This window comes from Balaenoptera musculus, chromosome X, assembly GCF_009873245.2.
Source record: "Balaenoptera musculus isolate JJ_BM4_2016_0621 chromosome X, mBalMus1.pri.v3, whole genome shotgun sequence".
Lineage (NCBI taxonomy): Eukaryota > Metazoa > Chordata > Mammalia > Artiodactyla > Balaenopteridae > Balaenoptera > Balaenoptera musculus.
Window position 1 is genome coordinate 114282165 of NC_045806.1, and position 26850 is coordinate 114309014.

Below are 26850 nucleotides of genomic sequence, written 5' to 3' on the forward strand. Positions count from 1 at the left end.
TCCTTGATGCTAGAGTGTGTCACAATAGTGGAAGTCCTATAATGAAACTTATACATAGTAAATTCAGTTATATTATGTACTAATTAGTGACAAAATGAGAGCAAATGCTCTGTGACTGAGTATAATGCCATAAACAATTCAATGCAGTGATAGATGATATATTCAGTAGACTCATAATCTTTTATCTACATGTGGCTTGTTTTCTCCTAAACTCCAGGGGAAAAGGTAATATCATTGAAAAGATTGAACATTATAAGTTTGCACATCAAATACATGTACCGCAGTTTTTGACTTATTTAAAATAAGGACAATGCACTCCCCTCCCCCTTACCACCTTGAATAGAGCCATCTGCTTTTTCTATAACTCTTTTCAAGGGAACTAGAATGGGTGGTCTTTCCTGAGGTGAATGCTTTAATATATTTATGTAAGAAAGCAATGTCCTTGACAATATTTCAGATATTTGTTGCTTCAAGTTCAAGACTCAGATGAATCTGAAATTGAATAACTTTGGCAACAAAGTGCCATTGTGCTAAAGTCATTATACTGGATTGTCATGCAAGGGATATTGCAAGCAAGAACTAGTCAATAAACCATGTACTATTCTCTTCATTATTTACTCATTCAACATATTTATTGTGTTTTTAAAAAATTTTGTCTTGTTTTTGTTTTTTACTATATTTAATGCATTATGCTAGGCACTGTAGAGGAAATAAATGTAAATCTCCACTGAAACTGCCTTCGTGGCTTCAGATGAATAATAATGGCCCATTTTTCATCAGACAGATGTTCCATCTTATTGTAAAAAGAAGTTACGTCATTGAAATAGAAAATGTAAAAGAATTAGAATATGCTGTGTCACTAAGCTTGATTAGCTAAATTGAACAATTAATGTCTGAAAAGCATTAGCATTTGCAATGCACTATGAGCTGTTTTTATCATGTTTTCTATGGGATCAATTCTGAAGAATGTTTTACACAGAAAAATTTAAAAATTAAAGTAGGAATCCATAATAACATGGCTCAGTGTTACTTGGGCTATGAAATGATGCAGTGGCAAACCACTTTTGTGAAAATAAAAATTTTTTTTAATTTGAAAAGCAACTGTTAACAGTGGTTGTCTCCTGGGTGGCTGGGGGACAGAGTGAGAAGGAGACTATTTATTTCATACTTATTTTTCACTGTTTCTCTGTTTCTTTTTACTTTTCACATTGTGTACCATATGCATGCATTACCTATTTTTAAATAATTTAATTATAAACAACAATAACAACAACTCATAACCATATTTTGAAGTGGAGAGGTAGCATTAGAGGCTACCGGCATAGGCTTTAGAGTCAGACACACACACACACACACACACGCACCCTATGCTCTATACACATAGGGGTCCATTTCCCAATTCTGCCCCTTTCTAATTAATGAGGCCTTGAGTAGGTTGTGAATAATGCTGCAATGAACATGGGAGTGCAGCTATCCCTTTGAGATCCTGTTTTCATTTCCTTTATATGTATACCCAGAAGTGGGATGGCTGGATCATATGGTAATTCTATTTAAAAAATTTTGGGGAACCTCCATACTGTTTTCCTTGGTGCCTGTACCAATTTAGATTCCCACCAAGGGTGCACGAGGGTTCCTTTTTCTCCACATCCTCGCCAACACTTCTTATCTCTTGTCTTTTTGATGATAGCCATTCTGACAGGTGTGAGGTGATACCTCACTGTGGTTTTGATTTGCATTTCCCTGATGATTAGTGATGTTGAGCGTCTTTTCATGTGTCTGTTGGCCATCTGTATGTCTTCTTTGGAAAAGTGTGTATTCAGGTCTCCTCTGCCCATTTGTCAGTCAGATTGTTTTTTTGCTATTGAGTTGTGTGAGTTCTTTATATACTTTGGATATTAACTCCTTATCACATATATGATTTGCAAATATTTTCTCACATTCTGTAAGTGATTGTTTCTTTTGCTGTGCAGAAGGTTTTTAGTTAGATGTAGTTCTGCTTCTTAAGTTTTGCTTTTGTTGCTTGTGCTTTTGGTGTCATATCCAAAAAATTGTTGTGAAGACCAATGTCAAGGAGTTTTGACCCTATGTTTTCTTCTAGGAGTTTATGGTTTCAGGTCTTATGTTTAAGTCTTTAATCCATTTTGAGTTAATTTTTGTGAGTGGTATAAGATAGGGATCCAATTTTATTCTTCTGAATGTGGTTATTCAGTTTCTCAACATCACTTACCGATTTCTTGGCTCCCTTGTCAAATACTAGTTGACAATATATGCAGGGATTTATTTCTGGGCTCTTGATCCTGTTCTATTAGTCTGTGTGTCTATTTTTATATCAGTACCATACTATTTTGATTACCATAGCTTTGTAGTATAGTTTGAAATCAGGAAATGTGATGCCTCCAGTTTTCTTCTTCTTTCTCAAGATTGCTTTGGCTATTCGGGGTCTTTTGTAGTTCCATACAAACTTTACGGTTGCTCTTTCTATCTCTGTGAAAAATGCCATTGGAATTTTTCAGCTGCTAATCTACTAATCTAATTTCTGTCTCTATGGACTTGCCTCTTCTGGACATTTCATATAAATGGAATCATAAAAAGTGTGGCCTCTTGTGTCTGACTTCTTTCACTTAGCATAATGTTTTCAGAATTCATCCATGTTATAGCATGTATCACTACTTCATTCCTTTTATGATTGAACAATATTCCATTGTATCAATATACCACTTTTTGTTTACCCATTCATAAGTTGATGGTCATTTGGGCTGTTTTCACCTTTTGGATAATATGAATAGTGTTGCTATGAACATTTGTATGTGATGTTTTGAGTGAAAATATGCTTCCAATTCTACTGGGTAGATACTGGGTATATACCTGGGAGTAGAATTACTGGGTCATATGGTCACTATGCTTACTATTTTGAGAGACCGCCAGCCTATTTTCAAAAGTTGTTATACCATTTTACATTCCCACCAGCAATGTATGAGGGTTCCAATTTCTCTACACCCTCATCAACACTTGTTACTGTTTTTGCTTATAGCCATCCTAATTGTTATGAAGTGATCTTTCATTGTAGTTTTAATTTACATTTTTTGATGACTAATGATATTAAGCATCTTTTCATGTGCTTATTTGTCATTTGCATATCTTCTTTAGAAATATGTCTATTCAAATCCTTTGCCCATTTTTAAATTGGATTATTTTTCTTTTTATTGTTGGATTGTAAGAGTTCTGTATATATTTTGGTTACTAGATGCTTATCAGGTGTATGATTTGTAAATATTTTCTTCCATTCTGTGAATTGTCATCTCAATTTCTTGATAGTGTTCTTTGAAGTGCAAAACTTTAAAATTTTGATGACATTCACTTTATTTACTTTTTCTTTGGTTGCTTGTGCTTTAGGTGTCATATTTAAGAAGCCTAATCTAAGGTCATTAAAATTTATGCTTATGTTTTCTTATAAAAGTCTTCTAGTTTTACATCTTAAATATAGGTCTTTGATCCATTTTGAGTTAATTTTTGTATATGTGTGAGGTAGGGATCTAACTTCATTCTTTTGTACATGGATATCCAGTTGTCCTGACATTATTTGTTGAAAAGACTCTTTTGCTCCAATTGATTTGTCTTGATTCCCTTATTGAAAATGAAGTGTCCATAAATCTGTGGGTTTATTTCTGAACTTTCACTCCTATTCCATTAGTCTATATGTCTATCCTTAGACCAGTACCCATAGTCTTTTTTTCTTTTTTTATAAATTTGTTGCTCCTTTTTGTGTACTTGTAATCTCTGAGATTATCTCTAATCTATTTATTTATTTATTTATTTATTTTTGGCTGTGTTGGGTCTTAGTTGCGGCACACGGGGTCTTTTGTTGTGGCATGCAGGCTCTTCATTGTGGCTCATGGGCTTCTCTCTAGTTGTGGCACGTGGGCTCCAGAGCACGTGGGCTCTGTAGTTGCGGTGCATGGGCATATATCCCGCGGCATGTGGGATCTTAGTCCCCTGACCAGCAATCGAACCCGCGTCCCCTGCATTGGAAGGTGGATTCTTAATCCTTGGACCACCAGGGAATCCCACCCATAGTCTTGATTTTAGTCTGTAGCTTTTAATAAATTTTGAAATTAGGAAGTGGGAGTCCTCCAGCTTTGTTCTTTTTCAAGATTATTTTGGCTATTCTGGAACTTTGCATTTCCATATGAGTTTTAGGAAGTGCTTTTCAATTTCTTCAAAAAGCTGACTGGGATTTTGATAAGATTGCATGGAATCTGTAGATCAATTTGGGGGATATTGCCATCTTAACAATATTAAGTCTTCCAATTCATGAATACAGGATGTCTTTCCATTTATTTGGTCTTCTTTAATTCCTTTCAATTACATTATACTTTGTGTGATTTCAGATCTGTTAAATTTATTGAGACTTGTGTTATGGCCTAACATATGGTCTATCCTGGAGAACGTTCCATGTACACTTGAGAAGAATGTGTATTCTGCTGTCAGTGGGTGGAGTGTTCTATAGATATCTGTTACGTCTAGGAGGTTTACAGTGTTGTTAAAGTCTTTCATTTTCTTGTTGATCTTCTATTTGTTCTATCCATTATTGAAAGTGTTTATTCAAGTCTCTAACTATCATTGTTGAATTGTCTGTTTCTTCCTTCAGTTCTGTCAGTTTTTGCTTCATATATTTTTGGGGCTCTGCTGTTAAGTACATATATGTTTATAATTGTTATATATTCTTGATAGATTGATACTTTTATTGTTATAAAAGTCCTTCTTTACCTCTCATAATGCTTTTTGTCTTAAAGTCTATTTTGTCTGTTAGAAGTATAGCCACTCTAGCTCTGTTTTGGTTACTGTTTGCATGATATATCTGTATACAGTTGACCCTAGAACAACATGGGGGCTAGGGGCCCTGACTGCCTACACAGTCGAAAATCTGTGTATAACTTTAGAGTCAGCCCTCTCTATCCACGATTCTGCATCCATGGATTCAACCAATAGCAGATTGTGTAGCACTGTAGCATGTATTTATTGGGAAAAAATCCATGTATGAGTGGACCCGTGCAGTTCAAACCCATTTTGTTCAAGTGTCAACTGTATGTAAAATCCTTTTACTTTCAATCTGTTTGTGTCTCTGAATCAAAATTGTGTCTCTTGTAGACATCATATATTTATTTGGATCATTTTTTTGGGGGTCCCTTTTGCCAACCTGTGCCTTTTAAATGGAATATTTCATCCATGTACATTTAATGAAATTATTGATAAGGTAGGATTTATATCTGATATATTGCTATTTTCTTTCTATAAATTTTAGGTCTTTTTTGTCCCTTCATTACTGCCCTCTATTGTGTTAAATAGATATTTTTAGTGTACTATTTTTATTCCCTTGTCCTTTCTTTTACTATTATTTTGAGTTTGTTCTTAGTGGTTATGTTATGGATTACAATTAATGTCTCAATTTATAGCAATCTAGTTCAGATTAGTACCAACTTAATTTTAATATTATTAAAAATATATGCTCGTATATAGCTCCTTTCCCTCCTCCCTCCTTTGTGCTGTTATTGTCATACAAATTCATCTTAATGCTTTGTATGCTCATCAACACAGATTTATAATTACTGCATTATGCAGCTGTCTTTTAAATTTGATAGGCAAAAAAGAAGTTTTAAATAATATTTACTAATATTATTTACTAATATTATTACCTTTCTAATCTTAGGCTTCTTCATCTGCAGTATGGAAATAATAGTATTATCTACTTCATATGGTTGTTATGAGGATTAAATGGGATAATGTATTAAAGCATTTGGATCAGTGCGTAGCACATAATAATTGCTTAATAAATGGTAGCTGTGGTTATTAGCTACTGTCTTCTTCTATTATCATGCCTTTGTTCAAGCTATTCCATCTATTTGTAATCCCTTCATTCCAATTTTCCAATGCCAAATTTCTGTTCATTCTTTAATTTCTAGCTCAAATACTACCACTTTCATGTTTTGAAATTGTACAATGTCTATTACCATTATTACAACACTTACCACAGTATTCCTTAGATTGGAGTTATTTGTGATATGTCTTATCTCTCATTTTACATTCCAAGACTCATGAGAGTGAGTACTATGTCTTATTCATTTCTGTATCTTTCACAGTGTGTAGTCCAGTGCCTTATATGAAGTATGAGTGCCTTATAGAGAGTAAGTGCTCAGTAAATGACTGAATCATGAATAATTTAAAATGCAAGACAGATTCAGTTTCCTAGTTCTGTTAGTAGAACTGAATGCAGTTTAAAAGCAATAAACCAGGCATGATACAAAGAACATGTTTCCCTCAAGAGGTTTAGGGGCTCTCTTAGATACATGAGAGAGAGAATCATAAGGTACTGGGATTCTTATTTCTTAGAATGTGGTAGGTTACCAGAGAATTTCAGTGCCTCGTGGTATATACATGGACAATGTAAAAATGGATTTGATATTGAGCTGCATGAGTTGCTTGTATGTTTTGGAGATTAATCCTTTGTCAGTTGCTTCATTTGCAAATATTTTCTCCCATTCTGAAGGTTGTCTTTTTGTCTTGTTTATGGTTTCCTTTGCTGTGCAAAAGTTTTTAAGTTTCATTAGGTCCCATTTGTTTATTTTTGTTTTTATTTCCATTTCTGTAGGAGGTGGGTCAAAAAGGATCTTGCTGTGATTTATGTCATAGAGTGTTCTGCCTATGTTTTCCTCTAAGAGTTTGATGGTGTCTGGCCTTACATTTAGGTCTTTAATCCATTTTGAGTTTATTTTTATGTATGGTGTTAGAGAATGTTCTAATTTCATTCTTCTACATGTAACTGTCCAGTTTTCCCAGCACCACTTATTGAAGAGGCTGTCTTTTCTCCACTGTATATTCTTGCCTCCTTTATCAAAGATAAGGTGACCATATGTGCGTGGGTTTATCTCTGGGCTTTCTATCCTGTTCCATTGAACTATATTTCTGTTTTTGTGCCAGTACCATACTGTCTTGATTACTGTAGCTTTGTAGTATAGTCTGAAGTCCGGGAGCCTGATTCCTCCAGCTCCATTTTTCTTTCTCAGGATTGCTTTGGCTATTCGGGGTCTTTTGTGTTTCCATACAAATTGTGAAATCTTTTGTTCTACTTCTGTGACAAATGCCATTGGTAGTTTGATAGGGATTGCATTGAATCTGTAGATTGTTTTGGGTAGTAGAGTCATTTTCACAATGTTGAGTCTTCCAATCCAAGAACATGGTATATCTCTCCATCTATTTGTATCATCTTTAATTTCTTTCTTCAGTGTCTTATAATTTTCTGCATAGAGGTCTTTTGTCTCCTTAGGTAGGTTTATTCCTAGATATTTTATTCTTTTTGTTGCAATGGTAAATGGGAGTGTTTTCTTAATTTCACTTTCAGATTTTTCATCATTAGTGTATAGGAATGCAAGAGATTTCTGTGCATTAATTTTGTATCCTGCTACTTTACCAAATTCATTGATTAGCTCTAGTAGTTTTCTGGTAGCATCTTTAGGATTCTCTATGTATAGTATCATGTCATCTGCAAACAGTGACAGCTTTACTTCTTCTTTTCCAATTTGGATTCCTTTTATTTCTTTTTCTTCTCTGATTGCTGTGGCTAAAACTTCCAAAACTATGTTGAATAATAGTGGTGAGAGTGGGCAACCTTGTCTTGTTCCTGAACCCAATCCAAAAATGAGCAGAAGACCTAAATAGACATTTCTCCAAAGAAGATATACAGATTGCCAACAAACACATGGAAGAATGCTCAACGTCATTAATCATCAGAGAAATGCAAATCAAAACTACAATGAGATATCATCTCACACCGGTCAGAATGGCCATTATCAAAAAATCTACAAACAATAAATGCTGGAGAGGGTGTGGAGAAAAGGGAACCCTCTTGCACTGTTGGTGGGAATGTAAATTGATACAGCCACTAGGGAGAACAGTATGGAGGTTCCTTAAAAAACTAAAAATAGAACTACTATACGACCCAGCAATCCCACTCCTGGGCATATACCCTGAGAAAACCATAATTCAAAAAGAGTCATGTACCAAAATGTTCATTGCAGCTCTATTTACAATAGCCAGGACATGGAAGCAACCTAAGTGTCCATCAACAGATGAATGGATAAAGAAGATGTGGCACATATATACAATGCAATATTACTCAGCCATAAAAAGGAACGAAATGGAGGTATTTGTAGTGAGGTGGATGGACCTAGAGACTGTCATACAGAGTGAAGTAAGTCAGAAAGAGAAAAAGAAATACCATATGCTAACACATATATATGGAATCTAAAAAAAAGAAAAAAAATGGTCAGAAGAACCTAGGGGCAAGACGGGAATAAAGATGCAGGCCTACTAGAGAATGGACTTGAGGATATGGGGAGGGGGAGGGGTAAGCTAGCACAAAATGAGAGAGTGGCATGGACATATATACACTTAAACGTAAAATAGATAGCTAGTGGGAAGCAGCCGCATAGCACAGGGAGATCAGCTTGGTGCTTTGTGACCACCTAGAGGGGTGGGATAAGGAGGGTGGGAGGGAGGGAGATGCAAGAGGGAAGAGATATGGGGACATATGTATATATATATAACTGATTCACTTTGTTATAAAGCAGAAACTAACACACCATTATAAAGCAATTATACTCCAATAAAGATGTTAAAAAAAATGGATTTGAATTTAAATGGAGAAGCAGTTAAACTAATGAACATATGCTTCCTAAGAGAAATTGAAGAAAGTAAAATTATTTATTTATTTTTTAAAATAAATTTATTTATATATTTTTGGCTGCGTTTGGTCTTTGTTGCTGCACGTGGGCTTTCTCTCTAGTTGTGGTGAGTGGGGACTACTCTTTGTTGCGGTGCACGGGCTTCTCATTGCGGTGGCTTCTCTTGTTGCAGAGCACGGGCTCTAGGTGTGCAGGCTTCAGTAGTTGTGGCATGCAGACTCAGTAGTTGTGGCTCGTGTGCTCTAGAGCACAGGCTCAGTAGTTGTGGCGCATGGGCTTAGTTGCTCCGCGGCATGTGGGATCTTCCTGGAGCAGGGTTCGAACCCATGTCCTCTGTATTGGCAGGTGGATTCTTAACCACTGCGCCACCAGGGAAGTCCCTAAAATTATTAAATGATGTCCTTTTCCTGCATGTAACCCCTAAAGCAGTAGGTAGAAAAGGGAACGAGTCAGCAGAGGTTGATTGGCATGTACTCAAATTTTAAAATTAGAAGAAGAAAGTTTTAATTCCAGCACTCAGTATTAGGTGAGTGACCTTGGATAAGTCCTATAACCTTTCTGATTGTCCATTTCCTTGCTTGTAATGCTTGTGTCACAGAGTCATTTAGAGAAGTAAATGAACTAATGGATTGTGAAATTGTTTTGTGAGCTACAAAGCATTTTTGGTCACTCTTTTCTTTTGTGTTCCTACTGTTCTATGTCTGTCATCTTCTATAGCATTTCCTATGTTGTAATTTATTTGTTTATCTCTGTCTCCCACTAGACTGAGCTTTTTCAGAGCAAGGATTTTTGTTTTATTTATCTTGGAACACCAGGGCCTAACACATAGGTACTCAATAAATGTTTAATGAATGTGTGAATAAATGTTTCGAGTAGGAGGTGGACCTAGGTTACCTTTTAAGTTTCCTTTTAGTTTTGCTGTTTAAGATTCCATGAAAAGGTCTAGAAATAATTAGAGATTGACAAAGGAATTCATACTTAGAATATAAAAACATGAAATTGAAGGACAGTTACAGAATCGTTAAACACATATCAACATTCTAGAGTGTATTTTCAAAAGGGAAATTGTTGAGATGGGTTAATTGAGTTTATGTATAAGAAGGGAGTTTATGATTTGTCAAGTGAGAAGTAATTTTTCTGGCCATAGAAAGATAACAGCTGAAATGAATCTCTCCAAAGCTAGGAAATGTGGCAGAGGAATATCGTGGCTAAACAAATTCATTAGAGCAGAAAGGTATTAAAAAACATTTTAAGAAGTATGGTTAAGTCATGGGAAACTAGACTCCCTTATTGAGATGCCTGAAACTGATGAGACATAAGGTGGAGCTTTTGTTGTTGTGTATGTTGTTGTTTGAAAGGACTGGAAACTACATCTCCAACAGGAGCAAAGTATGAATAGATATGTCTACTGAAATAAAGTGTTGATAGACAGAAGAGACCGTGAACACAAGGAGGAAAGGTGGAGTAGAAGTAGTAAAATGAAAGAACAAATGACTGAAGTTGGTTTAGAAAGGACCAAATCACTTATAATGAGAGAGGGGGAAGCATCCAAAGCAGTGATCCTAAGTAAGAAATTGAAAAAAGATCGTAAATATGAAGGCAGCCTTAAAATCCTAAAATTAGAATGGACCTTGAGAGAATTTACAACTGAAGAATGAAACCAGAGATTCTCTAAACAGTAGACCTCAAAGCCTAACCTGGTTCAGCATGAAGTGGCTGTCACCACATTCCCTGGCTCTGATCTTTGACAAAATGTTTGGGGGAGGAGAAGATAGATGTGATTGGTCAAGTTGGTTCCTACCAGAGAGACTTTATTATAGCACAGTGGAATGGAGAAAGCTTGCTCTTGAAAAAGTCACACACATCTGATTAAGAATCCCAGCTCTACCTCTTATCAGCTGTTCAATCTTCAGCAGATTACTTAATATCCCTAAAAGACATTCAGAAAGAACTCTGTCTATCCACATAACTTATGTTTTTCATATACCTGGGTTGATCATTAATTTTCCTCTTTTTTTTTCCTGTTCTTCATTTCTTTCTTTCTTTTTTTAAACACTGCTTTCTAAGACATTTCGTCAGCTTTATCTTCCAACCCTTTTATTAAGGTTTAAATTCCTCTTGTCATTTTTTAAAGATTGAAGTATAGTTGATTTACAGTGTTGTGTTAATTTCAGGTGTACAGCACAGTGATTCAGTTATACCTACATACATACATACATATATATACATATAGATATATATTCTTTTTCAGATTCTTTTCCATATAGGTTATTACAAAATATTGAGTATAGTTCCCTGTGTTATGCAGTAGGTCCTTGTTGGTTATCTATTTTATATATAGTAGTGTGTGTATGTTAATCCCAAACTCCTGATTTATCCCCACCCCCTTCCCCTTTGGTAACCATAAGTTTGTTTTCTATGTCTGTGAGTCTCTTTCTGTTTTGTAAATAAGTTCATTTGTACTTTTTTTTAGATTCCACATATAAGCACCTATTGTCATATTTTTAATTCCTAAGACCTCTTCTATTTTCTCAAAAGTCCTTTAAAATTTCCTCTTCTTGTCTCATGGCTGCAAAGTCTTCTTTAATTTCTCTGAGGATCATAGATTTTCTTGGTAAAGTTTTCTTCTGAGCTTCAGGGATCTTCTCTAAGGGACTAGCCCTCCTGTCTTCTGTGGAGGTCTTCAAGGGGAGTTGTTTGGCTCTGCAGGTCTATCAGCGTCTCAGGCTGACTTTCAACCAGTCCTCCCGGTGTTAGCCAGTCGTTCACCCCTACTTGTAGAGGTACCTGGCACTACAAATTCCTGAACCTTTTTGGAGCTCTGTGGTATAAAATTTTTTTTAAAAAATATTTATTTATTTATTTTTGGCTGCGTCGGGTCTTCATTGCAGCGCATGGGATTTTTCGTTGAGGCACACGGGCTTAGTTGCCCCGCAGCATGTGGGATCTTAGTTCCCTGACCAGGGATCAAACCCTTGTCCTCAGCATTGGGAGGTAGATTCTTAACCACTGGGCCATGAGGGAAGTCCCTTGTGGTATAAATTGAGTTGCCTCTCAGCTTTCCCTACTGATGACTTCGGATACAGGTTCCCACTTTCTACTAAATTGGTTACTATTTGTCTGTCTGCTATCTGGTTTCCAAAATTTGCTGTTAATGTCTTCTCCCCTGTATCCCCCATCCTTTTGTATTTATGCCTTTTAAAAATTCCTTTGCTATAATTTTATCAGGGTTTTGAGGAAGGAGCAGAGCTAAATGTGTGAGTTCAATCTGCCATCTTTAACCCAAAGTCTTTTAATTCTTCACGTCTTTTGTATCCTTCAGGTCTTTTATATCCATCCTTTACATTTTAACCATCACCACATTGTACAGATTCTTAACACTTTAGACTCCTTGCCTCTAGTATCTCCTCCCTTAGGTTTGTCCTTCGAAATGCTGTAGATTCACCTTCCTGGAAAACTGCGCTGTGTACCTCACAGCTTTGAGTGTAAAAACCCTTCAGTTGCTTCCTGATGCTGACAGGATAAAGCCTACATTCCTTAACCTGACTTTCAAAGCCTTCCACAGTCTAGCCTCTGCCCACCTTTTCAGCCTCATCTTTTAGGCTTCCAGAAACACTCACATCCATGCCCACCCACAGCCATACTCAGCTTGTAGCTGTGATCAAACTTGTCTGGCACACGTACAAGCACAGTAGCTGGGCTTGCCTGGGGGTTTATCCAGTAGACTTAGGGGTTGACCTGCTGATTTTGAATGACTAATTTAAAACTCTGTTTTATTTTTTTTGGAAAATTTAAATTATTTTATTATAAAAATTTATACAAAATAAACCATAAACACAATAGTGAAAAATAAAATTTAAACAGAGTTAAGCCAGTCCATAAAACATTTCAAATGAAAAAGTAATAACAAAAACCTTATCAGCTCGTTTGAAATTATTCATCTTTAGATATATGATGCTTTATTTCCTAGACTTAAAATAGTGATCTCATTATACTTAGTTAGGCTGTGAAATATTAAATAATATTTTAAAAAGACAAATAGATTCTTAAACTCAAGGATTAACAAATACTTGCAAAGTGATCACCAAAATCTTTGTGTATTTGTTAAGAAAATTGTAAATCCAGAATACAAAACCTACTTGAAACAATCTAGCCAAATACCAGATTACTTAAATGAGAGTTGGTTTCTGAGATGGTATCAAGAGAAAATTAAAGTCTTATTTACATACAAGGTTGTGTACACAAATAGGTTTTTGTCAATATACTTTTTATTTATCTTTTATTAAGTATAGTTGAATTACAGTGTTGTGTTAATTACTGCTGTACAGCAAAATGACTCAGTTATACATATATACATTCTTTTTCATATTCTTTTCCATTATGGTTTATCACAGGATATTGAATATAGTTCCCTGTGCTATACAGTAGGACCTAGCTGTTTATCCATCCTATATATACCAGTTTGCATATGCTAATTCCAAACTCCCACTCCTACTCTCTCCCACACCCCTCCCCCTTGGCAAGTATATTTTTTAAAAGCAAATCAAACTGGCCACCATTCCTGAAAACGCCTCCTACACTATGCTGGAATTTAAAAGAACTTTTAATAACTTCAAGCCCTATCTGCACTACATGTGAGGCAGCCTTTAAGATTTCTTTACCTCCTGTACTGAAGGCCAAGAAAAAGAAACTGAAAATATCTGCATGATAGTAAAAATTTTTTCCCCATTAGTTAGAGCTATTAATAGAAATTGTAAGGCAGAATCTTTGTTAGGAAGGCTCTGAAGAAAATAAAGATGTGTGTAAGATAATTTTTAATGAACTTTCTTACAGGAAATATTTGTAAAACTCTTTGTTTTAAATGAATACTTGTCTGACTTGAGCCTTCTAATAGTCCATTTCAGTCTAGGATTCTAAAATCTTTTTTTTTTAATTAATTAGTTTATTTTATTTATTTTTTGGCTGTGTTGAGTCTTCATTGCTGCACACAGGCTTTCTCTAGTTGCGGCGAGCGGGGGCTACTCTTCGTTGTGGTGCACGGGCTTCTCTCATTGCGATGGCTTTTCTTGTTGCAGAGCACAGGCTCTAGGCATGCGGGCTTCAGTAGTTGTGGCTCGCGGGCTCTAGAGCGCAAGCTCAGTAGTTGTGGCGCACGGGCTTAGTTCCTCCACGGCATGTGGGGTCTTCCTGGACCAGGGCTCGAACCCATGTCCCCTGCATTGGCAGGTGGATTCTTAACCACCGCACCACCAGGGAAGTCCCCTAAAATCTGTTTTTAATATATGTATTTTCTTAATTGTGTTCACTATATTGCATATTGAGTTTTTCGGTAGTATATTATTCCACACCTTATTTATTTTCTGCTAGACTCTTGAGCTGCAAAGATGAGTGGAATGTAGAAATTATGTCCTATAATAAACTGCTATCTTATTATATGGTATTGAGTTTAAGCTCCAGCTCAATGACTGGGTTTATACAGTGTGATTTAATATTCTTCTAGGGTTTAACCTAGTAATTTGTGATATCCTTCCCACCAAAAGAGTGTTCTGACATTCACATCAAGTATATTTATAACATTTTCCTGAAATCATAACGTTTTCTGATGACTTTTCTCCTCTAGTATCGTCTTTGCTGACCTCTTCATCATGAATCTAATTCTTTGGGTGGAAGGGTCATCAGCTGCCATCTCCTTTGGTACCCTGATGGGTATCCTCACAATGTCGTTTGGAATTTCAGTACCACTAACATTTTTGGGTGCATACATTGGAAGCAAGAAAAAGGTAAACTTTAAAAATACTTCTTTTGACCATTGAGTGATGTCTGAAATAATACCTCCATGTGTATAGACTATACATGGAATGGAAGATGTACCATTGGAGAAAATGACAAAGAATAATCATTTAGGGATAAAAGACTTTTACAAATTGTAAATGACAGACAGTAACACTTTAAAAGGCATTCTTTAATGTATTTCTCATTTTATGGGTTGTTTATATTTCCCTCTCTCTCTGATGGGCACAATTAAAAGGATATATTGTAGGAAGGCTGACTTTAAGAAAGTCAGAAAAATAATAAGATTATATAGTTGGGGGAAGAAAGCCAAGATACAATCCAAGAAATGAGGCTGTTCAGTTTACAGATTTTTTTCTTTTCCATTATGGTTTATCCCAGGATATTGAATATAGTTCCCTGTGCTATACAGTAGGACCTTGCTGTTTAACCATTCTATATGTAATAGTTTTCATCTACTAATCCAGTTTACAGATCTGAAGTTAGCCTATTCCACGTATAGGGAAAAGGAGCAGTATACCAAAAAGACTAAATGAGGCCACACGGCAAAAGGGTTGTATTTTAAAGATATAGCATGAGTTTGCAGGGGAGAAATCAGAAAAGACAAAACAGGAGGTGGAGTTCCACAGAGAGCAGAAAAAGAAAATTTTCTGAAAGCTATTGACAAAGTTTCAGAGGCAAATTATTAAACAAATTCTAAGAGAGAACTTTTGGACATCATATATTATTTCATATTGCAATAGTCACTAGTGAGTTTTGTCTAATCTCTCCCTTGAAATTTGTAAGAAAAGATAAACATCCTTATTGTTTAGCTGTGTCCTATCTAGTATGCTGGCCACTAGACACCTGTGCCTTTTGAGTACTTGGAATGTGGCTAGTCTGAATTATGTGCTGTAAGTGTAAAATACACACTGGTTTTCAACCACTTAGAACAACAACAAGAGGAATACAAAATATCTGATTAATAATTTTTATATTGATCACAAATTTAAATGATAGTATTTGGACATGTTAGATAATTAGATCAGATAAAATATACTAATACATTAATTTTACCTGTTTTTTTTTTTTACTTTTTAAAATGCAGCTACTAAAAAATTTGATACTGCATTTGTGGCTTGCATCATAGTATTTCTGTTGCACAGCATTGGTCTAGCCTCTGCCCACATAACTGCTCTTGGAAATATTCAGATTCAAGATTGTGTATTTTGATGGTATCTGTATAAATTTACTTCACTTTTGTTTCATTCTGATTTTCATTTCATTTATTTTCGAGCAGTTTAGGTATCCAGTTTGCACAAACCAGGTTCCCCGTCAGATTCCTCAACAGACTTTCATTAGAAAACCACTTTTTGGCCTCATCATCAGTGACATTTTACCTTTTGGCTGTATTTTTATTCAACTCTTTTGCATTCTAAACAGTATTTGGTGAGTATTGTATCTTCATAATCTCAAAAATATTAAATGTTAATAAATTAATTTTTTTATATGTCAAAGAGGTTAAATTCTGGTATGGTAAAACTTTATTTGCTACCCTGTTTTATCCAGGAAATAGCAATCTGACCTGAGGGAATTTCCTAGGAAACTAAGACTTAATTCACAAAATTTTAAAGCTACTTTTGGATGGAAATGTCTATAAAGATTTCCTTTTTGGAAATTAATAACCTCTTTTTAAGCCTTTCCAGGTGACTTAGAAAAGTTGGTCTCAAACTGTGCTTCTTTGAGACTTTGCAAGGGGTGGGATGGGGGTGTCCCTTGGAGGGAGGTGCGTAAAGATGGGAAGGGGCAGCTCTGATTTGTATCCGTTTTCCATACTGGCCTTCCATGCAAGATTTCATTTAGAGTTTCTCTGCTAAAAATAATTTGAAGACCACTGATTTTGGGTCTTCATCTGTACTGAGCTATAAGTAATAGTTTTCTATCTTCCTTTCTGTCAACTGTTAGTTGTGATGTCAGATGCCTTTTCCTTATAACTTTCCTCTTTTTATCTACTACTTTTAATCTGTTGTAATTTAAGAAGTCTAATAACCAAGATAGTTAGAAATGCATGTGAAGTAAGAACAGGTACTCTCTGATTAAAGTGCCACAGCTTTAGTGCCCCTGCTTTGTGACAGCTATTTCAGTTGCTCCAAGTCCCTTTTTTTCTTATTTCCTGATTCTTGACAGCATTTTGGTTTCGGGAGCTGGCCAAGTGGGGTGTTACTGTGGAAGGATTTGTGGAGAGGGGGCAAAGGCACCATAAAATAAAATAAGATAAGATAAAATAAAATAAATAAAATGCAGTCGCCAACTGTGTGTGTTTATAACACTTTTGTCCCAAAGGAATCTTCTGGACAAAACTTTGAAGTCCTTGGAAATTAGGCTTAATCACGTACATTAATTGCTCACCTTTTAAACAGCATTGTGTCAAAGTTGTTTAAAAGATAAGCAATAAAATCTGTTACCTTGTCAGCAACTAAATATTTAACATGCTGCTAAATAGATTATAGTAACCAAATTTTCCAGATGTTTTTGATGGAAAAGTAACTTTAAAGCGAAACTGAAAGGTTCTTTAGATGAATTAATTTTAAAAAGTTTTTTTTAACTTTTTACTTTATATTGGAGTAGAGTTGATTAACAATGTTGCGATAGTTTCAGGTGTACAGCAAAGTGATTCAGTTATATGTATACATGTATCTATTCTTTTTCAAGTTCTTTTCCCATTTAGGTTGTTACAGAATATTGAGCAGAGTTTCCTGTGCTATGCAGTAGGTCCTTGTTGGTTATCCATCTTAAATACAGCAGTGTGTACATGTCAATACCATATTCCCTAACTATCCCTTTCCCCCCACCCTTCCCCCCCGGTAACCATAAGTTCGTTCTCTAATAGATGAATTAATTTTTGTTTCAATGAGAAACAGCACGCTTGTTGTGTACAACTTTGTATATATTTATTAACTCTAGAGATGATTCTCCCCAACCTCCATCCTTCATCTTCACCCCCAGGTGTATATCTTACATGAGGTTTTAAAATGGGATATAGGGGCTTCCCTGGTGGCGCAGTGGTTGAGAATCTGCCTGCCAATGCAGGGGACACGGGTTCGAGCCCTGGTCTGGGAGGATCCCACATGCCGCGGGGCAACTGGGCCCGTGAGCCACAGTTACTGAGCCTGCGCGTCTGGAGCCTGTGCTCCGCAACAAGAGAGGCCGCGATAGTGAGAGGCCCGCGCACCGCGATGAAGAGTGGCCCCCGCTCGCTGCAACTAGAGAAAGCCCTCGCAGAGAAACGAAGACCCAACACAGCCATAAATAAAATAAATAATAATTAAAAAAAAAAAAAAGATCGTGCTACCTATCATGTTAAAAAAAAAAATGGGATATTGATCGGTTCACCAGTTTCTTCTTCTCTTCAGAAGGCTTTTAAAAATGTATATTTCTTATCCCAATTTAGTCAGCTCGCTCTATAATAATGAAAGAAATTACTTCATTCCTTCGATGTTTGACCTAAATGTAATTCACACATAGATATTTTTAAAGATGCATGTTTGAAAGTATATTTAATAGAATTATGTGTGTCATGCTATAAAGACCTATTTGGGGAAGCTACCTGTCAACAGACCTCCAAAGGCAAAATGGCGTGTGAGTCTGTGGTTTTCTGTTGTCTAATGTAGTCGCTGGTATTTATGGCATTTACAACCTTCCATTTCTAAAGAGAAAGCATGTTTTTAAATGTGTGTAGAGAAAATTGATGGGTCTCAAGTGAAAACTAAATTATAGGATCAGAGAAATATGGGTAAGTAGCAACACTGATTCTGATGAGAGAGGATATGGCCAAACTCTGAAGCTGTGTAGGTAAGGGAATATATATGTATATATATATATGTGTGTGTGTGTATATATATATATATGTATGTATGTATATATATATATATATACACATATATATTCGATACTACATGGATACTACATGGATTTGATGATACTGCATGGATAGATGAAGGTTTGGAATGAAAAGCTCAAGGTGAGAAAAGTGTGTGACAGTTTACTGTATAGAGTTGGACGGATCTTTCTGTGTGTATCGTTAAGTTAAAGGTTATTTTAAAGCTGTCGTTTTTCTTTTCAGGTCTCATCAGATGTACTTCATGTTTGGCTTCCTTTTCTTACTCTTTATAATTCTCCTGATTACTTGTTCAGAAGCTGCCGTTTTGCTGTGTTATTTTCATTTGTGTACTGAGGTAAAGACATAGGAAACTAATGCATCTGAAGCTTTGTAAACTTGCATTATTGGAATTAGAGGTGTGTGTTGAGAAAGGAATTGAAATAAATGTTAACCGCATGGTTTCTATAACCTGGGATCACTTTTATATTGTGCTTCTCTAGTGACACGTTTTAATTTTGATGCAGCTATCAAGTTAATGCTACTTTGATGGAAAATTTTCAACAGAAAGCAATTTCTCTCTGGCTAGTTACTATAATTGCTGCGTAATATTCAGTTAACATAGAAAAATATAGGGAACTGATTTGATAGTTTAGACATATGAAAGATCTGGTTCGATGATGTTTTCTTTTTAACAATTAAAATTTTCTTGCAGCTTAGGCCAGGATTGCATCTTATGGGTTTGAGATTGCTGCTAAAGGCCCTTTCTCTTTCATTTCGTTGCCTTTCGGTTACCATGGGCATAAATAATTCTTTTTACCCCATGCCATCCCCAATTTTTTCCTGATGTCATTTTGGATAACTAAGCTGGTGGTGAACATGTTTTCTTTTCTTTTTTTTTAAAGTTAATTAATTAATTTATTTATTTTTGGCTGTGTTGGGTCTTCATTGCTGTGCGCGGCCTTTCTCTAGTTGCGGCAAGCGGGGGCTACTCTTTGTTGTGATGCAAGGGCTTCCCATGGCGGTGGCTTCTCTTGTTGCAGAGCACGGACCCTAGGTACGCAGGCTTCAGTAGTTGTGGCACGTGGGCTCAGTAGTTGTGGTTCACGGGCTCTAGAGCACAGGCTCAGTAGTTGTGGCTCACTGGCTCTAGAGCACAGGCTCAGTAGTTGTGGCGCACAGGCTTAGTTGCTCCGTGGCATGTGGGATCTCCCCGGACCAGGACTTGAACCCATGTCCCCTGCATTGGCAGGTGGATTCTTAACCCCTGTGCCACCAGGGAAGTCCCTGAACATGTTTTCTTAAATCCCCTAAATCCCTCTTATTTTGGTAGTTTAATGTGACTCTCTAAAGGTGACAAGAGAGTTTAGGGAATGATTATTATATACATGATGTCTTAGAGCATTTTTTTCTTGAGCTATAAGAATAAAGATAAAAAATATATAATTATGTATATATTATACTTAGCTACTCATTCATTCTGTGGTACATTTTGTCATAGAAAATCTGCAACAGTCATTAATGAAACATACATTAATAGACATATAATGTGTATATTTTTATTCCTTAGAAAATGTTTTGGGGGCCCCCAAGACCACCCACATGTTTGGTGACTCACTAGAAGGACTCATGGGACTCAGGGTATAGATGTCTTCTTGGCTAGGGTTTGTTACAGCAAAAGGATACACAACAGGATCAGCAAGGGAAAAAGACACAGGTGGAGCCTGGAAAAAAATCCATGTGCAGTCTTCCTATGCTTTCTCTCTCTCATGAGGGGACACACGAAGCATGCTCCATTCTCCAGCAGTAAAAAAATGCAGGAATATATGTGCAACGTGTCTGCCCAGGGAAGCCCATTCGAGACTCAGCATCCAAGGTTCTTATTGCGAGCTAGTCACATAGGCACCCTCTGCCTAGCAACTCCCAAAATTCCAGACTCCCAAAAGGAAAGCAAGTGTTCACCATAAATCACATTGTTTGTACAGTCTAGGTAGAGCAAACCAGTCTCATCAGTCAGGGAATGATTAAATGCCAAATTCCCAGATATAAGCCAAGAGTCAACCTTGTAAGCAGACCCTTCTAAAGATAGCAACCTCAGACCTGCTGTTAACCCTTTTCTGCACACTTTATCCCCTTGGCCCTTGACCACAGTGCCTTTATGGTAAAATTACTATCAGGAAGGGCCCATGGGGCAGGATGAGACTAACCTGATTATTGACCTCAGTCATGCCTCCATGGGTCCTGAATTTAGCCAGTTGAAACAAATCCTATTAACCATAAAGGTCTGTCTTAGAGAAACAAACAGACTTATAGAAAAAGAGATCAGGTTTGTGTTGACCAGAGGCAGGGGTTGGGGGGAGGGAGAATTGGATGAAGGTAGTCAAAAAGTACAAACTTGCAGTTATAAGATAAATAAGTACTAGGGATGTAATGTACAGCATGATAAATACAATTAACACTGCTGTATGTTATATATGAAAGTTGTTAAGACAGTAAATCCTAAATTCTCATCACAAGGAAAACATTTTTTTCTGTTTCTTTAATTTTGTATCTGTATGAGATGATGGGTGCTCACTAAATTTACTGTGAAAATCATTTCATGATGTATGTAAGTCACATCATTATGCTGTACACCTTAAACTTAGATAGTGCTGTATGTCAGTTATATCTCAATAAAAATCCCAATAAAACTGAAAGGGTAAAAAAAGGTCTATCTTAAATTTCTATATTAACCTTTTTTTACCTGGCCTGAGGCATCAATTCAGGCCCAGCACAACTCTGGCCAGTAAATTGAAGCTGACCTGAAAGCCTTCCAGGGCTGAGGCAGCATCTGCAGAGAAAGGATGCACACATTAGAAGTACAATCCCCGAGGGCACACATCGTCCCCCTGGAAACCAAGAGTTTATCATTGTTAGGGCGCCCCAAGCAGGATGTACATTAGTCAGACAGTACATATTATATTAAATTTCTTATAAAACTTCCCCCTTTATTTCTTTTAATCCATAATCCTACAGAGCCTATTTTATGTTTCTTGTTATTACAATAATTGCTAACCCATGGATAGTTAGAATTTCATCTAAAAATTTGTTTTTTCTACCTCTTTTTGCAGGATTATCATTGGTGGTGGAGAGGCTTTTTTACCAGCAGTTTTACAGCTGTTTACCTTTTTTTATATGCAGTTTATTACTTCTTTACCAAACTTCAAATCACGGGCATTGCAAACACCATTTTGTACTTTGGGTACACGATGATCATGGTCTTGATTTTCTTCCTTTTCACAGGTAAGCACAGAATTACTTTGTGTATTTCAGATTCTCTAAAAAGACTTGGGGATAGCCATAATATAATAAGCATCAATTAACAATTAATGGAAGGAAGAGGGAACAAAGTCATCATGTTCATTTTTATGCTTTGGAGATAAAAGATTGCAAAGCCCGGGGAGCTGGAGGGACCTTATGTACTTAGCTGTAAGACTGTCTCTTGTGAATGTTTTTAAACAGTAGGGATGTGTTCCAAAGCACAGTAAGGGTTATGTGTAATCACCTTTGAATAGCTCCCAAGCATAAAAAATTAACTCACTTGAATAACTTTTAAATGAGTAAAATGAGATTAAGTCAATATAAGCAATTATAGGTGAGGAACAAGATGTATACTTCTCAGGATTACTCATTTGGGATTGTTATTTGGGTTCCGCTGTGATGGAAACTTTTGTTTAGATTAATGCTTGAAGCAGGTGAAAAAATGGCATGGTTTCTAAGATGATCCTGTTGGAGAAATAATGAAGATGGAGAGCTTTACGCCCTTTCTAACCCAAGGGAAGCAGCGGTCCATCTCTACCTGCCTCACTTTTAAGTTCTGGTTTTAGCTCAAGTCATATCACTTGTGTAGATCAGTTTGGAACATTTCAAGTATTTTTCTCCGATTTTAACTCTCGGGTTCAACAAATATGCAAAAATTAACAGTGGAAATTTGTCAGAAATCAAAGCCTTAAGACACATGTAAACATTACCTGAGAAACTGGGCATCTTGGTGGTGGCTCCTTTCGGTGCTTTTCGTGTACTGCTGCTCTCAACTCCTCAGTAAAGGGAAGACTGGGCAGGCCTTCTTTCATCTCTCAGCCACCAGAAGTTCTATTTAGGGACCTCCCTGGCGGTCCAGTCGTTGGGACTCCGCTCTTCCACTTCCACTGCTGGGGGCCTGTGTTTGATCCCTGGTTGGGGAACTTAAAAAGTTCTATTTAAAACCAAAAGCCTGAGAGCATCTCACCATTCTAGTCTACCAGCCTCCTCATGTTTGTTTTTTTTTAAAATTAATTTATTTATTTATGACTGTGTTGGGTCTTCGTTTCTGTGCGAGGGCTTTCTCCAGTTGCGGCGAGCGGGGGCCACTCTTCATCACGGTGCGCGGGCCTCTCACTGTCGCGGCCTCTCTTGTTGCGGAGCACAGGCTCCAGACGCGCAGGCTCAGTAGTTGTGGCTCACGGGCTTAGTTGCTCCGCGGCATGTGGGATCCCCCCAGACCAGGGCTCGAACCCGTGTCCCCTGCATTGGCAGGCAGATTCTCAACCACTGCGCCACCAGGGAAGCCCTCTTTATATGTTTTAGATACAACTCCCTTATGAGGCATATGATTTGAAATATACTTTATTTTTTTAATTAATTAATTAATTTATTTATGACTGTGTTGGGTCTTCGTTTCTGTGCGAGGGCTTTCTCTAGTTGTGGCAAGCGGGGGCCACTCTTCATCGCGGTGCAGGGGCCACTCTTCATCGCGGCGCGCAGGCCTCTCACTATCGCGGCCTCTCTTGTTGCAGAGCACAGGCTCCAGACGCTCAGGCTCAGTAGTTGTGGCTCACGGGCCCAGTTGCTCCGCGGCATGTGGGATCTTCCCAGACCAGGGCTCGAACCCGTGTCCCCTGCATTGGCAGGCAGATTCTCAACCACTGTGCCACCAGGGAAGGCCCCTCATGTTTGTTTTTGAGGTTTTTAAGCTTTTTACTGAAATATGCGTGCAGAAAAGTGCACACATCGTAAATGTAGAGCAGTGAGCACAGTCTGTAACTGACACCCACGTTAATAAACAGTACGTGATCTGCATGCCCAAAGCCACTGTTGGGCCTCTTTCCATTCACCTTCCCCAAAAGGCAACCACTATCCTGACTTTTAACAGCATCGGTTAATTTGGCCTGTTTTTGATTTGTAGGTAAATGGAATCATACGAGATCTACTCTTTTACGTCTGGCTTCACTGGGGTCTGGTTTCTTTTTCTCAAGATTGTTTGCGAATTTCATCCGTATCACTGTGCGTACATGTCGTCTCTGCCCCTCATGTGTTCTGTTTTGGATTTCTCCCCCTGTGAGTTACTGGCTTTTCTATTTGTGTAATGTGCAGTTAGATGGATTATGTTTTCTTTTCTTCATTACCTAACACTTTGACTCAGGCTGCCTTTTTCTGGGAGTCTTATATTACAACAGCTTCTTTCAGAAGTTAGATGTCATCCCAAATGGTCACATTGCTGACAAAAATCTGTGCCCTTTGGTTGGCTCCACCACTTGAATTGCTTCTGTCGCTAATATGTGACTCTCCAAGGCTCTCAGTGGTCTCTTGCCAAATCTAAGGCCTTTCCCTGGTCTTCATCCTCCTTGGCTTCTTAGCTAAATACTACTCAACACCTATTCTGTGAAATTCTCCCAGCATGATTGGCATTCTTCTTCTTGTACCACGCTGTGAATTCTTTTGTTTTCCTCCCTCTTCCTGTCACCTAACTCTAGCCTTTATCAAGGGTTCAGCTTTCAGCATTTCAGTCCTTTCTTTCTACACTCTCCCTTTTAGAGCTTATTTAGTCCCAGGGCTTCACTTATCTCCTCAGTGCTGACAGCTCCCAAATCTGTATCTCTAGTCATAACCTCTCTCCAATTATATTCTGAACATTTGCATGTCGCATTGGTACTGCCAACTTGGCATGCCCCAGAAAGTGAATGTAGCACTTCCTTTCCCCCCAACTGACTCATCTTAATTGCTCTCTTCCTTTGACCATCATCTCTAATCTCTCATCTCCTTGGCTTATTTTGCAGGAATTCTTAACATAGCCCTTCCATGCTTTATAGTTAATTAATTACAACTCCCCTATTTATTCTTCTTCAGAAGCCTCTTATTCTGTCTTACACTGCGCTAGACCCTGCGCTAGGTGCTGGGGACATAGCGGTGAAGAAGACAGGTAAGGTCCCCTGATTTTGTGGATCTTATATTTTAATGGATGGAAGACAAAGAAGGAATTATGGGTTTGATGAGCTTTGTGAAAGAAATGATATTGAAGAAGAGGTGGATAATCAAGTGTTTCAAACAGAGGTGACAGCGTGTTCAAAAGTCCTAAAGTGAGAAGGAGTATGACATCTTCAAAGAACACAGAGAAGTTCAAGATGGCAAGAGAAGGAAGGTGGCACTAGGTGGCAATAGTGATTAGAGACATAAGGAACTTGCAGATCTTACCAGGGTCTTAAAAACTCTACTGTACTAGGGAATTTAGATTTTATTGTAGGAGTGATGGGAAGTTGAGGGGGTTTAAATAGGGAACTAATGTGATAATATCACTCTTCTTATTTGAAAGCTTTAATAGTGCCATACTTCTCTATCAAGTTCTAAACGTCCCTTGGTGTTTGGGCTCCTGTTCTGCCTACTCAGCGTATTTTCTAAGCCTCTTAAACTGAACCATTTACTGAGTTTAGGCGTGTCTCCTCCTGACTTTTTTTTTAATATATATATTTTAAATTTATTTATTTTATTTATTTATTTTTGGCTGCATTGGGTCTTCGTTGCTGCGCACGGGCTTTCCCTAGTTGCAGCGAGCGGGGGCTACTCTTCGTTGTGGCACACGGACTTCTCATTGCGGTGGCTTTTCATTGCGGAGCACAGACTCTAGGTGCGTGGGCTTCAGTAGTTGTGGCATGTGGGCTCAGTAGTTGTGGCTCGCGGGCTCTAGAGCGCAGGCTCGGTAGTTGTGGCACATGGGCTTAGTAGCTCCGCGGCATGTGGGATCTTCCCGGACCAGGGCTTGAACCCATGTCCCCTGCATTGGCAGGCAGATTCTTAACCACTGCACCACCAGGGAAGCCCTCCTCCTGACTTTTTTAGCATGTCTCCCCAGCTAACTTGGAATCTCCTTGAGAACAGGGACCACATCGTATGCCTATTTTATATCCTTTATAGTGCTAAGCACATGGTTCTTCTTGAATTACATAGAGCATGAAAGACAGGAGATACCATTATGGTATAATGTTTCCATATCTATTTTATTTTATTTTAAATTAAAAAAAGTTTAGATTGAAGTGTAATTGACGTACAACATTGTATTAGTTTCTGGTGTACAACATAATGATTTGATATTTGTATATATTGCAAAATGATCACCACAATAAGTCTAGTTAACGTCTGTCATCATACACAGTTACAAAATTTTTGGAGTAGATGAGAACTTTTAAGATGTATTCTCCTAGCAACTTTCAAATATGCAGTACAGTATTATTAATTATAGTCACTATGCTGTACATTACATCCCCATGACTTATTTATAACTGGAAGTTTGTACCTTTTGACCCACTTCACCCATTTTGCCCACATCCTCTCCCCACCCTCCAGCCTCTGGAAACCACCAATTTGTTCTTTGTATCTATGAGCTTGGTTGTTTTTTTTGTTTGTTTGTTTTTGTTTTTTAGGATCCCACATGTAAGTGAGAGCATGCGGTATTTGTTTTTCTCTGTCTGACTTATTTCACTTAGCATAATGCCCTCAAAGCCCATCCATGTTGTCACAAAAAGCAGAATTACATTCTTTTTTATGGCTGAATAATATTCCATTGTATACATATACCACATTTTCTTTATCCATTTATCCATCAGTGGACACTTAGGTTGTTTTCATATCTTGGCTATTGTAAATAATGCTGCAGTGAACATGGGGTACATGTATCTTTTTGAGTTAGTGTTTTCATTTTCTTTGGCTAAATACCCAAAACTGGAATTGCTGGATCTTACAGTAGTTCTATTTTTAATTTTTTTTTTCTTTTGGCTGTGTTGGGTCTTCGTTTCCGTGCAAGGGCTTTCTCTAGTTGCGGCAAGCGGGGGCCACTCTTCATCGCGGTGCGCGGGCCTCTCACTATCGCGGCCTCTCTTGTTGCGGAGCACAGGCTCCAGACGCGCAGGCTCAGTAGTTGTGGCTCACGGGCCTAGTTGCTCTGCGGCATGTGGGATCTTCCCAGACCAGGGCCTGAACCCGTGTCCCCTGCATTGGCAGGCAGATTCTCAACCACTGCGCCACCAGGGAAGCCCTATTTTTAATTTTTTGAGGCACCTCCATACCATTTTCTGTAGTGGCTGCACCAATTTATATTCCTATCAACAGTGCACCGGGTCCCCTTTTCTCCACATCCTTGCCAACACTTTTTATTTATTGTGTTTTTGATAATTGCCA

The 26850-nt window shown here is 37.6% G+C and overlaps 1 protein-coding gene across 1 annotated transcript in view; it reads left to right on the forward strand.

Annotated features, from left to right (window-relative positions):
* Positions 1-26850, forward strand: part of LOC118888371 (transmembrane 9 superfamily member 2-like) — a 102521-nt gene that overhangs the window by 69891 nt on the left and 5780 nt on the right. Inside the window, exons 11-14 of the mRNA XM_036839329.1 lie at positions 14359-14518; positions 15805-15956; positions 18631-18742; positions 21495-21666. Coding sequence (XP_036695224.1) covers positions 14359-14518; positions 15805-15956; positions 18631-18742; positions 21495-21666 — 596 coding nt within the window. The remainder of the gene's footprint in view (positions 1-14358; positions 14519-15804; positions 15957-18630; positions 18743-21494; positions 21667-26850) is intronic.